The sequence below is a fragment of the Pseudophryne corroboree genome, chromosome 11 (genome assembly GCF_028390025.1).
Source record: "Pseudophryne corroboree isolate aPseCor3 chromosome 11, aPseCor3.hap2, whole genome shotgun sequence".
In the NCBI taxonomy this organism is placed as follows: Eukaryota; Metazoa; Chordata; class Amphibia; order Anura; family Myobatrachidae; genus Pseudophryne; species Pseudophryne corroboree.
This window is the reverse complement of record NC_086454.1, coordinates 286,466,456-286,479,644: the sequence shown is the minus strand read 5'-3', so window position 1 is coordinate 286,479,644 and position 13,189 is coordinate 286,466,456. Positions and strand designations below refer to the sequence as shown.

Genomic DNA, 13,189 nt, shown 5'->3' with positions numbered 1-13,189 from the left:
CCAGCGCAGCTCCTGAGAGCTAGCAGGCCGCTGCTCTGCACGTCCCGGGTCACAGCGGCTTCGTGTGACTTCACGCAGCCAATGCGGCCCGCCCCCCAACAGTCCGTACACGCCTACGTTGTCCGGACCGCACCCTGCCAACGGAATTCTAATGCCGTTGGCACGCCCCCTCCTGCTCCGTGACCGCCTCTGCCTCGCAGCACAGAGATGTTGTTAGCATCTCACTGGGCTCCCAGGGTGCGCATGCGCACTCCACATAGGGATTCAGACTGCGATTGCTGCAGCGATCCAGTCTGAATTACCCCCATTGGCTGGCACCTCTCATGTTTGGGGAGGGCGAGCTGCCCCCTTGCCCCACCCATTCCGATGCCTCTGACCATTACATTAAAACTCACACAGAATCAGATGGGTGTAACATAAGTTTCTTGTCTGCATAGGAGGCCTGGACTGCGGTAACAATTTCCTGCAATGAAATGAATTGCATAAAAAGCTGTTTTCAGCAAAACCTTCTATTGACTGAGGGTGTCATGCATATGCATCACTTATCATAACCATAGCCAGAAATAAAGACACAGAAGCAAGGATATGGCAGAAAAATTATGTCAGCTATTTATTTAAAAAGTATACTAAAAGAAGAAGAAGAAGGTATGGTGGGAAAGAAAGGACGGCCAGCATCCGCACAATCCAACAATTCAAATTAACCAACCAAACACAGTGCAGTGTAGGCAGAAACCAATCAAGGTACATAAACATAATCAGAGCACAGAGGTAACCACTCAAACTTCTATTTGGACTACCCTACCGGTAAGGTGGTGACGCTGCCCCTGTCATGGTGGTACAGTCAGCTAACCAGTGAACCAAGGTGAGCGCAACCAGACAATAACTTGCACCGGGACTGGTGACCTGACATTCTTTCCCACCAAAGACAATAGCCAATGCAACAAACCACCAAATCCAAGCAAAACAAATGGGGAGGGAGGGTGAGAAGTCAGCAACAAAAAAGGGGCTTTGGCCAGATAAGCTAAATCCTTAAATACAAGCACCTAAACACACCCCTTACAATGATAGGACCACAGACCACATGTGATGTGCACACAAGCTAGCCCCAGTCTAGAGGTTTAAACTACTTCATTGCTATTGCAATTGCTCAGTTTCCCTACATCAAACACATTTTTGTTGCTGAAAAAAATGTCAGTAGACTAGTTCCCAAACCAGGGTCATGCTCTGGGTCACTGCCTCCCACAAGATCACTGCATGCATCCCCTGCTACTATGACCATTCTAAAGATCGGATTGGCTATGGGTAGCTCTATTAATTAATAGCTATCTATCAATAGCCCTTAACTACCAGCAGTGCCTCAGCAGCCACACAGCCCCCTGCCCACTGCACATGCCATGTCATGATATCACAGAAGAGGTGGCCGGGACTAGGAAGCATCTGGAGGTCCTTGGGGTGCTCTCCAGTCTGCAGGGTTCAGATACATTGCAAGCCAAAAGCAGGTGCCAGCGAGAAAGAGGAATTGCAACCCCCAGCCTTGTAACCTGGGCGGCAGGAGCACTCGCACACCCCTACTTACTTAGCTACTGCATTTTTAAGACACGCACAGGGGCCTATACAGTATATCATGAATGGTTTCCATTATGAATGGTTCCTGACTGCAACATCATATGCGGCATACAGCCCACTTCCTGTTCAAATTAGCAAGTCACACCATCACCATTATATCTAACTTTGGGGGTCATTCCGAGTTGTTCGCTCGTTGCCGATTTTCGCAACGGCGCGATTAAGGCAAAAATGTGCATGCGCATGGTACGCAGCACGCATGCGCTAAGTATTTTAGCACAAAACTTAGATTTACTCACGTCCGAATGAAGAATTTTCATCGTTGAAGTGATCGGAGTGTGATTGACAGGAAGTGGGTGTTTCTGGGCGAAAACTGACCGTTTTCTGGGAGTGTGCGGAAAACCGCAGGTGTGCCAGGATAAAACGCGGGAGTGTCTGGAGAAACGTGGGAGTGGCTGGCTGAACGCTGGGCGTGTTTGTGACGCCAAACCAGGAACGAAACGGGCTAAGCTGATCGCAGTGTAGGAGTAAGTCTCGACCTACTCAGAAACTGCTAAGAATTTTCTACTTGCAATTCTGCTAAGCTTTCGTTCGCAATTCTGCTAAGCTAAGATACACTCCCAGAGGGCGGAGGCCTAGCGTGTGCACTGCTGCTAAAATCTGCTAGCGAGCGAACAACTCGGAATGAGGGCTTTTGATCGGTATTCCCAGTAAAAGGGCTTTTTCATACCTTCCAACATCACCCTCTCCAGGAGGGACAGAATGCTCTGCTTCTGGACTTTTCTCTTAATTTATGATTGCTGGCACCTGTTTTGAACAGGTGAATGGATAAGAACGTCCAGGAGCAGAGTATTCTGTCCCTCCTGGAGAGTGTCATGTTAGGACAGGGCCTGATCAACCAATAGGTCGATAAGGCTGCAGCCTGGAGCGCTGGGTCCTGGGGGGGGGGGGGGGGGGCGCAGCGCCAGCACGATAGATTAATTAGGTTTCTTTTTTTCTTCTTTTGTTTTACTGTGCGATCCTATAGTAGTGCGGCTGCGCCTAACGCCAGCACCGTAACTGTCTCTGTCACTCACCCACTCACTGCTGCAGACAGTCTGCAGTGCAGCGATGACTGATTCAGTCATTATCACTGCTGAGTACTGCCTGAGCTGCAGCGACTTCCGCCTCTGGCCTCTCCTCACTCCGTACTGCTTATGCTGCTGCGCAATGACAGAGAATCTTGACATGCACAGTAGGCATTCCACTCCAGGACGCTGAGAGGGCCTCAGGGTGCCATTTTCAGCAGCAGAGCGCGGTGCCTCACAGGACCTGATCAACCAATAGGCTGACTGCCTGTCGGACTTGGTGTGTGTGTCCCAAGACTATCTGAAGGCGGCTGTGTCACAGTCCTGACTCCAGTCCTTTAGGTAGCACTTTATTATTATGGAGACCCACGGGGCTGTCTGGTCTGGTGCTTATTATTGGGGGAGGGGAAGGGGAGCTGGACAATATTATTACTGGGGAAGTGGGGGCTTTCTGATGCATCATATTATGGGGGGAGGAGAGGTGGATCTGGGATCATATACTGGGGACTGTCTGGAAGAATATTATAATGGGTGAAGAAGGCATCTGGTAGCATAGGGAAATCTGACTGGGGCATATTACTATAGGGGAACTGAAGCATATAACAGGGGTGGGGGGTTGTCTGGGGAGTAGGGTGTCTGGGAGCATAGTATTACTGGGGAACTGGTGTGTGTGTGGTGCATATTATTATGATGGTGGGGGTCCGGAGCATAATTTACCTGAATTAGCCTAGGGCTGCTGGAACCCTTAATCATGCCCTGTGCTGAGCAGTGTGCTTACTGCTAAAATAAGTCCACAGAATGCATTATTTATTACACAGTATATTAAATAAGCAAAATAGATAAAAATCAAATATTTATGGAAAAACACTGAAAAAATAAACAATTCAGAGTGTTTGATCCCCCTAAATGAAGTAAATGTATTCTGCTATAAACAGATGTTTTGTGATTCTGTAGGTGGGGACTCTAGCAGAGAACGGAGTTCAGACATTTCCTGGTACTCCTGGTATATTATGTAGTATAGCATATATTTTATGGGTTTAAGTTTAATCTTCCTGATGCTCACTTACCATTTCAAAATATAAATCTGTTGAGGAAGATGTGTTTATTTGTACAGCTACAGACGAGGTAACAATTGTCCCCTTTGCGGTGATTTGGATTCGAGGAGCAGTGAGGCTCCATACTTTTGTCACAGTTTGGTCCACTGGAAGGTCATGCAGGATCTAGCGGATCAAGAAACACAAGAATTAGTTCAAATTAAATGGTTCTATAGAATTCACCTTACTACGTGAAGCCAAGCATCCACCTACAACCAACCGTCGTCAAACCATGTCTCCTAACTTTTCCTATTTGGACTGGACAGTTGCAATTCAAGGGGGATGATCGGCTGTCACAAACGTCAAGACTTTGCAGGGAATGGTGAGAGGTGTGTCCTGCTTGCCAGGGTGGGCAAGCTCAATGCCCAAGACTGGTATGTGTGGCAGTGCAGAGGCATTAGGGGTGGCGCTACACACATGCTGGGTGACCCCAAGCATGTGAGTACATGGACCAGACCTTGCTATGTGAAGCAAGATCTGCGCCCATCTATAAATAACACCCTTATTTCGGAAGTTATTTGCAGTATGTCTGTATTTTGCATTACTGCAAGTGTCCAGCAGAGTGCAGTATTTCATAAGTTATAAATCGCTGTTTACAAAGCACATGTTTGATTAAATTTAACAACCTCTTAACAGCACAATTACAGAGGTAGTCTTAGTGATGAGCGGATTCGGTTTTACTCGGTTTTATTTGGTTCTCAAAACCGAATCTTATTAAACCCCATCATATGTAGACTAGAATAAATTGATTAACATAAACTTGATTTGCAAACTGCATCTAGTGTTTTTCCTGTTTTGTCTTTTTTACAGTTTATACAATTTATCTTGGTCCCTCAAATATACATCAAAATCAGAATCAGCTTTATTGGGCAGGTATACTTGCGTATACTAGGAATTTGTCTTCGGTTTGCTCTACAACAGCCAAGTAGGTAACAGATAAGCAGGTGGGGAGGGGGGCAAGTAAAGTCACACAGATAGGTATACCGTAGGGACACAAGTTAGTTACATGTACGTCTAGTCAGTCAATGTTCAGGAGTTCAGCAGGTGGACCGCTTGGGGAAAGAAACTTTTGAGGCTTCTGGTGGACCTGGCGGGGACAGCCCTGTAACGCCTGCCTGAAAACTGGTATGTGTGGGTTAAGGGGGGTATTAATTTCAAGTCGGAATTGCCGTCTTGTCAGAAAGATGGCAGTTTCCGACTTTTTTACGTCGGATAGTGTTCCGACCTATTCAATTTCGCTGCGGTTTTTCTGATAGGACGGCAATTCCGACTTGTCGGAAAACACGTGGATCGGCGGATTAGCTGCAGATCCATGTGTTTTGTCAGATTTGCGGCCAAATCCGACAGGTTTTAGACCCATTTCCGACAATGTCAATCCGAGAACGGCCAAATCCCCCAAACTGAATACTGAAATGTCGGATCCTTTCCGTCAATTCAGTACCCACCTAAGGGGTAAATGTAAGAACAGTTGCGCTATTGGGGGAGGGAATCTCCCCCCCCCCCCCCCCCCATATATGATAGCCTCCCATTTAATTTGTGTATGATGGCAATCTGTGCCCAGTGACCCAGCTATGCGCACCTGCCCATATCGGTGTTGCTATCTATAAGATAGCAGGCCGATATGCTTGGGTAATGTATGAATGGTTAGCATCGATGACCGTTCCGACACCTGCAGCTGTCAATTACGAAAGATGCAGGTGGCAATGCCCATAGACCACAGCAGGGATAGAGCTGTCCCTGGTTGTGGCAGTTGCTGGCTCCGGACAGCACTGGGGATTTCACTGAAGTAGCGAGATCCTGTGCATGCACAGAGGAGCCGACCAGGAGGGAGACACAGCGCCAGTGTTGCAAGTAGAAATGTATTCTTAGTGGTACTGATAGTAAAAAAAAAATGGGCACGGTCACGTGTCATGATGGAGCGTGATCACACAAAACTAGGGGAGTGGTTTCATGACAATAGGGGCATGGCCACATTATGCCACACACCGTAATGCCCATTACACCTTAATGCCCATTACACCTTATGCCACACATCGGAATGCTTATTACACATTATGCCACACATCGGAATGCTTATTACACATTATGCCACACACCGTAATGCCTATTACATATTATGCCACACACAGTTATGCCACTGACACCATTTTATGTCCCACACACAAAAATGACCCTTATAAATTATGCCCCAGTGATGGGCTGGTGGTACTGCATACCACCACCATATTTTTTGATGGTACTCTGTACCACCCTGTACCACTCTACGTTCAGCTGTGCATAGCGCTTCAGCACTGAGCTGATGGCTGTGCGCTTAGGGGACATCGCCGGAGAGAAGAGCTTTCACTCCTCCGCTTTAGTAGACAAGATGTTAGTACATAGTGTCGATGTCCCTTCCTGCTTCGCCTCGGTAATGAGGCAAAGCAGGAAGTGTTATACAGTGTAGCAGCACAATGCATGCCACTATAATACATTTACCCCCATATGACTTAAATTTATTCAAAGACCAATGATGTGCAGTAACCAATAGCAACAAATCAACCATCAGCTCTTATCAGTTATACAATAGGGGCCAGATTCTGCATCAGATGCTACGCCGATATTCCGCAAATGATAATGCGCCAAAGGGTCTATGTACTAAGCCATGGAGCGATATAAAGTATCAGTCAATCAGCTCCTAACTGACATGTTACAGGCCGTGTTTGAAAAGACGCACCAAGCTGTATTAAAGACGCTCTAAGTGCTTGCACAGTTAAACGAATGGCTATACACCAAGGGAAGGTCCTGTACTGTCTGTTATCAGCATAAAGTCGCAGACGCTACAGTGGCAAGAGACGCACATATGGACAAGGCTGCATTCAACTCAGAATCAGGCAATGAATGTCCAATCCAGATGGTCTGTTGGAATAACGCCAGAGCTCTATGTGCCACTGCTACTCCTTACCACACAATAGAAAAGGAGGGGTTACAGCAGTTTATTATGGTCAGACTAATGAAAGCCAGAATTTGATGGGTTGCTATAAGTTACAGCACATGTATTTTACTTCCACTGCTTTATTATTTTACAACTATACATAAAACAACAACACAAATGTCCATAAACAGTTCCCGGGGGATGTGCAGTCACTATGTGCAGCAGCACTTATCCCCGAGAATTACAGTACAGCAGCATCACCGATTTTCCTGCAGGCCGTGGGTAAAGAGAAGTCTGTGATGATGGTGGCCACAAGGTGCCAGAGAAATCCCGGATCCCTGCGGCCAGCGCAGCTAATTGAATTGCCTCTAAAGATTCATTTTTAAAAACTGCATCTGGCTAGAATCGCATGCTGGGGGCTGCCCAGCACAGGACAAGGCCACCCAGCATGCTAACGGCTGCCAGCGATGCGATCACAATTTAATTGCGATCGCATGGCTGAATAAGGGAAGCCCCCTCCTTGCGCAGCAGACTACGAAGGCAGTTGGGCTGTTTCCATTTTCTCTGTCACAGCGGCCGCGTGTGATGTCACGTGGCCACCCTGAAAACGGCCCGGTCCCGCCCCCGTTTTCGGCACCCAGCCCCTGCAACGTTGCATCGCCACTCCCTACGAACGCCTCTGAATTTCAATCAGGCAGATGCCTTCACAGCAATGTGATGTGATCGCATCTCTCTGCCCGCGCACGCATAGTGTCCAAAAGCGTACAATGAAACATCACTGTGTAGGACAGCAGTAGACCACACCACACTTGCATCTCTAGTGAAAAGCCTAGACTGCATGACGCCTTGTGTATTCGGACACATCCTAATACAAGTTGTGTTATCAGGAATCACAAGTATAGCACCCTGAACCTGTCACAACCCGTACAGTTCTTCTTTCCTGCCTGGGTTGTCCCTCTCTGCTCTGGTGCTTCTAGCACACTCTGTTCTGTATCTAAGTGCTGACAAACAGAGCAAAGTGTGCTAGAAGCAACAAGCCAGAGAGCAACACCCCAGGCAGGAAAGAGGAACTGCACGGGTTGTAACGGGTGTACTACGAATTGCCGGCTGTCGGGATCCCGGCGCCGGGATCCTGACAGCCAGAATGCTGGCAGCAGGGTGAGCGCAAAAGAGCCACTTGAGGGCTCGCTGCTCGCCACGCTGTGGGCACGGTGGCACGCGCGCGCCACGCTATTTATTCTCCCTCCAGTACTGTTGTGGACACCCCAAGAGGGAGAATAGTTGTCGGTATACCGGCTGTCGGTATACCGGCTGTCGGGATCCCGGTGCCGATATGGTGTGAGCGCCGGGATCCCGACAGCTGGTATAACGAGTGCCACCAGTTGTAACGGGTGCAGGATGCTAGAATGAACACTACACACATAACATAACATCTGGCTGGATGTTGCCATAACTATGCACTAGATACATAGATTTCAAATAAAGGGGAACAAACCATTAAATTTAGGGAAATGTGGGGATAGCGTTCCAGTGTATAAAGCAATGATACAGCAGACACATGAATACTATGAGTATTGTTCACGCATATTTTCCAGGTTACCTCTTTTAAGATTTGTTGGTGTGATTCCGTATTATCATCCTTCAGAATGTCCTAAACACAAATACAGCAGATGTTATAGGTGTTTGACAAATGTTTCATGTGCTCACAGCATATATATATATTGTGGTGATAACTGGTTCAACGTGTTCTTCAATTCCTGCAATAGGATTCCTTAACACTTTTTCCTTCTGAATGTTTATGTAGTATCTCCTTGTGCATAAAAGTTTACTAACTAACAAGTTAATTAAGTACTTCCCTTTGGTATATATTTTACTTCTATTACGGACCACCGTTGTAATTGTTTTTTTTCTTCCCCCCCCCCCCTCCCTTGCCTTTCCATACCTGCCCCCCTTTCTCTTTCTCTCACCTACTTTTATCTGGCTCTCTCCAATCCCCCCTATTCCCGTTCTATTCCTCTCTCTCTCTCTTTACCGTTTTTTTTTTTTATCTACCCCCATATTTCTCTGGACATCGGACCAAGATCGATTACTAAATATCAATTTCCCTGATGTATCAATGTCTTCTGACTATGGCTGGTGGAGCAGATGAAACCAGGGTGCTGCACTGGAAGGTGCTATCACTTCAACTGCAAGTGAACCCCTCAGTCCTCTGCTGCCACCCCACTTTGGATTACATTAAAGCAGTTGTGCACAGTGCAAGATTCTGAAGAGCTGAAAGCAGAGGAATCTCTCCTTGACATGACATGGGGATTATACTGATCAAGGAAGCACTGGCTGGGGGTGCTGGGGTCTCTGCATTGGTTAATGAGCAAGTCTGATTTCTATTAACTGCACAGTTGCTCTTGACAGAGCTGTGATCCAGCGAGACTTGCTGTAGAGCACCCCATTCAATTCAGTACTAACTGGCTCTCTTGAGGGGCAGTAGGAGGAGGAGACAGCACTTGGGGAGGGAGCAAGACCTATGAATGGCCATCGAATGGGGGCACCATCAATGGTGCCATTTGGTTCTTTGCATCAATATCACAAAACCATGAATGGTTTCAAACATCAATTGGCATCCTTACTGTGGACAGAGGGTCGATCAAGGAAGGGGGCATGGGATTGAACACCGTGATGGGGGGTGGGATTTAATGGCAGACACATCAGAAAAAATAGGGAGATTGAGCAGCACAACACAGACTAAGCTTCATGTCTCCTGCATGGTTAACAAAAAAAATTATCTCATATTTGCCATCAATTTCAGAGAACCATTGAGGTGACCCATCGATGTCTGTTAACCATCAAAGTCCAACCCCAGGAGAAATGTCTGCACCTGATGATGCAGCATGTCAGGGACAGACATTTTACAGCATTATATAGTAGATTGAATCACCAATGAATTAAATGATTATTTTGATTTACATACAGGTCAGTACCTTTGCATTGATTACAATATGAAGTTCTAGCCTTGAACCTACCTTAAGCTCACCTCCTGTGAGTCTCAGAACCAAGCGCTCATCAAGAAAATAGGCCAATACTAGGGAGTCCAGGACATACTCAGAAAACCAAAAGTACAGCATCCTGTTGTCTGTTAACAGGGAAGGGGAAAAGGTGGAACTGTTATAATAAACAGTGAGGTTCTTATAGGCCAGAAGACCCTAAGGGAGAGAGAAATAGATGTGTGTGTGAATGAGGTAATGTTCAATTACAAAAAACACTTTCACTTATATCCCTTTCATATCGAGCCTCTGACCCAGGATGTTGCCAGGGCAGCCCAGGCCCTTGCTTGGTGTGAAAGGGTCAACCCGTGTTGTGTGTCCCAGATCCTTGACCAGGGTCAATCCCAGGACTGACCTGGATATGCAATTGTCTGAAAGATGTGACCCAGGTTATTCTTCCTGGGTTATGTTACCAAACTGCTCATTGGTGGATGAGGAGTACAGAGAGATTACATCAGCCTGTAATGTCCACATTTAATGAATCTAGGGAAGATACAGGGGCATTGTGACAGGGGATGACCAACGCGCAGTGAGAAAGTGGAGAAAGGGTTTTTGAAGTTGTGTCACGGCTTGATACCATGTTCACCTTACCCAGATCGGACCCAGGATATGGGTGTGAAAGGGGTATTACTGATTGACAACAATTTGCAATATATAAATATATATATATATATACTTCATGATGGTGGTTTTCATACATATATGCCATAAATGATTATTTAAGGGAGAATCCACCTTTAGGGAATGTTATCATCCAATCAGATTTGTTCATTTGCTCATGAATATGACAGCGCATAAGCACATCCCTGTGCATTCAGTACAACTGTGGCAACGCAGCAAATCTGCCGTATCTAAGGGGCGGTGAGAATAGTTTAGCTGAGGGATAAAATTCTCTGAAGCAGGTCCCCTTTATTTTACATCTGCATTTTCTTTATTTTATTTAAGAATGATGCAAATTCCTAAATTAGGATTACAGGATAAAAAATATTGATATTAAAACCAAGAGTATTAAAAATGCTGTAAGTTTATTAAATGCCCATGCAAGCCTAGAATTGTGTTCAATAGCCTGTTTGCTCAAAAGTCTTAATATACACATTTCTCTAAAAACAACAGCGATTTAGCCGCTAGATTTAAAGCGACAATATTTACAAAGGCAAAACAACATGGTTTTAGATTTTAAAATACTACCGCTTTAAATCTAACAGCTGCCTGCAACTAACAGCTGCCTGCGTCGCCACGGGTTCTATTCCCACTCTATGGGTGTCGTGGACACCCACGAGTGGAAATAGTCCCTGTTGGTCGGCATTCCGACCATCGGGATAGTGAGCCGTCGGGCTCGTGGAGGAGGTCATGTGACTGTCGGTCAGCTGACCGGCGGTCACATGAATACCACCCCCAATGATGGTTTATGCGCAAAAGTTTATCTGAGGAATGGACTTTGATGCTGTTGCTCTGACCTTGTGATGAGACTCCATGTAGTTTTCTTTTATGACCGGAAAGGATGTGACATCAATATTCACTCCAATATCTCCATCACTCAGGAAGTTCTCTGCAAGGGGATTGGAGGGTATATTGTTTAGCAATATTTTTTGCATTTAAAAAAAAAAAAAAAAAACATTTTGCACAGGCCTAGAACATGCCATATACTACACTTTCTCCAGTGTATGATTTACCTGCTCTGTCCTGGATAAAGCTAGCAAGCAGGTTGGCCACATAATTAATTTCTTTACATATCTGTAATACACAAACAAGTTACATGTAGACACTGATCACTTTCATATACAGATGTGATCGCCAGGGCCGTCTCAACAGCAGTGTAGGCCCCTGGACACAGCAATGCACTGGGCCCCCTACCCATCCTCCATTGGTAGGGGTGGTGGGTGCTATCAGCGGCAGCTTTGATGTCCCGCGGGCGGTATGGGGTGTTATATCTTCCGCTGAGCATGTAGGACCTGGAGCAGTAATTTCTGCTAATTACTCCATTACTGCACAGATGGGGCTAAACTGTAGAAGAGGCATTGGGCTGAATGAAGAAGCCCTGGTACATGACTTCCAGGGTGGTAGGGGGTGCTTAATACGTAGGGGAGGGTGGATAAGTGGAGTGGGCTTAATATTCATCATTTTCCGGTGGGATGTCAGCTTGCTTGATTTCTCTAGTTCCTGAAAATATATTTCTTAGCTTTGAATGGGATAAAAAACTAGAGAGTCCCACCATTCAGGAGGTGCTGGGGACACCTTACAGAAGGTTCTAGGGACTTGGGGATCAGAGTTCAGGAGCCAGAGTAATTCACCAACGAAAATCTAAAACTGCATATTAGGCGTGTGTAGCTGGAGCAGGGACCAGCTGCTTGAAGGCTGATATATCTGGTTCTGGGCATAGTAGGGACAAGCTGCCAGTGACCACCAAAAGGGGAGAGTCCCAGCTTTTGATTTATACTCTCAGAAAAACTCTAAGTCAGACAGAACCTGAGATATCTGCCTGGGAAGAGCAATTAACAGGCTCAGATGGGACCACTGCTTTCACGTTGGATATCTCCGGTTCCCCAGGGCCGATTTTCAAAAATATGGTACCCCTGGAAAGAGGGGACCCTCAGCTATCAGCCTAGGGCCCTTATACTCCTGGGGCCCTTGGGCAAGAGCCCATTGAGCCCATACGAAAAGACGGCCCTGGTGATCGCTACACTCTGTGCTCTTTGCTGGAGACCTGACCGTGCTGAAATTGGATATTTCATTATTCACTGTTCAAATTACATAGACAAACCTGTGATTTACCCATAGTTAAATACTGCTTTGTGCCATCTAATGCTATATATCAATATCCTATATAATAAAATGCTAATGCTGCGCCTCTCTTCTATGGGGGAAACTTAAGTGATTTGCGCACCAGCGACACACCACTGTTGTTCCATCATTTTGACATGCTAGTAACTAGTAATGACATAAAATATATAAGACACATTCACAGCCTATACACAAAAACGAGTGGACACGGCAGTAGTAATGCAGGCGCCATGTTTTGCACATATGAGCTCCCAGCCGACGGCAGTTGCACACCCTGAAAAAGGTTATCGGTCATGACACGCCTTCAAATGCTCACTTCCTGTCAATCACTTCTCCATCAAATCCTCACGCAGTAGCACCTTGACGCATGCGTATTGTGATCGCAGCACATGGGCAGTCTACTGATAATCGCTTTGTTGTGTGAACATCTGCCATTGCATACAAACAAGAATTAAGCCCTATGGGGCTGATTCTGACTCAAAGTGGCTGTATTTGTGGAAACCTGATTTACTACCTTATGCTAATGCCAGTATCCATTCAGTTAATGCAAGGATCCGTGCATCTGCAAGCAAGAAGCTGCGCAGCCCACTGATTTTACGCCAGACGAGACAACCTTCATTAGTATGGGCACTTGCACCAGCCCCATGCTAGGTGCAAGAGATCTGACAGAAACACCCATCCCTTCTCCGCACAGAGATCAGATACACAACCATGACACTCTCACAAGTCAGGGCG

General features: G+C 46.2%; 1 protein-coding gene across 1 annotated transcript in view; it reads right to left on the bottom strand.

Moving 5' to 3' along the window:
* Nucleotides 1-13,189, bottom strand: part of CETP (cholesteryl ester transfer protein) — a 70,828-nt gene that overhangs the window by 15,124 nt on the left and 42,515 nt on the right. Inside the window, exons 7-12 of the mRNA XM_063944238.1 lie at nucleotides 11,347-11,407; nucleotides 11,131-11,222; nucleotides 9,653-9,832; nucleotides 8,236-8,286; nucleotides 3,698-3,850; nucleotides 396-463 (exon numbers count right to left, since the gene is read on the bottom strand). Coding sequence (XP_063800308.1) covers nucleotides 396-463; nucleotides 3,698-3,850; nucleotides 8,236-8,286; nucleotides 9,653-9,832; nucleotides 11,131-11,222; nucleotides 11,347-11,407 — 605 coding nt within the window. The remainder of the gene's footprint in view (nucleotides 1-395; nucleotides 464-3,697; nucleotides 3,851-8,235; nucleotides 8,287-9,652; nucleotides 9,833-11,130; nucleotides 11,223-11,346; nucleotides 11,408-13,189) is intronic.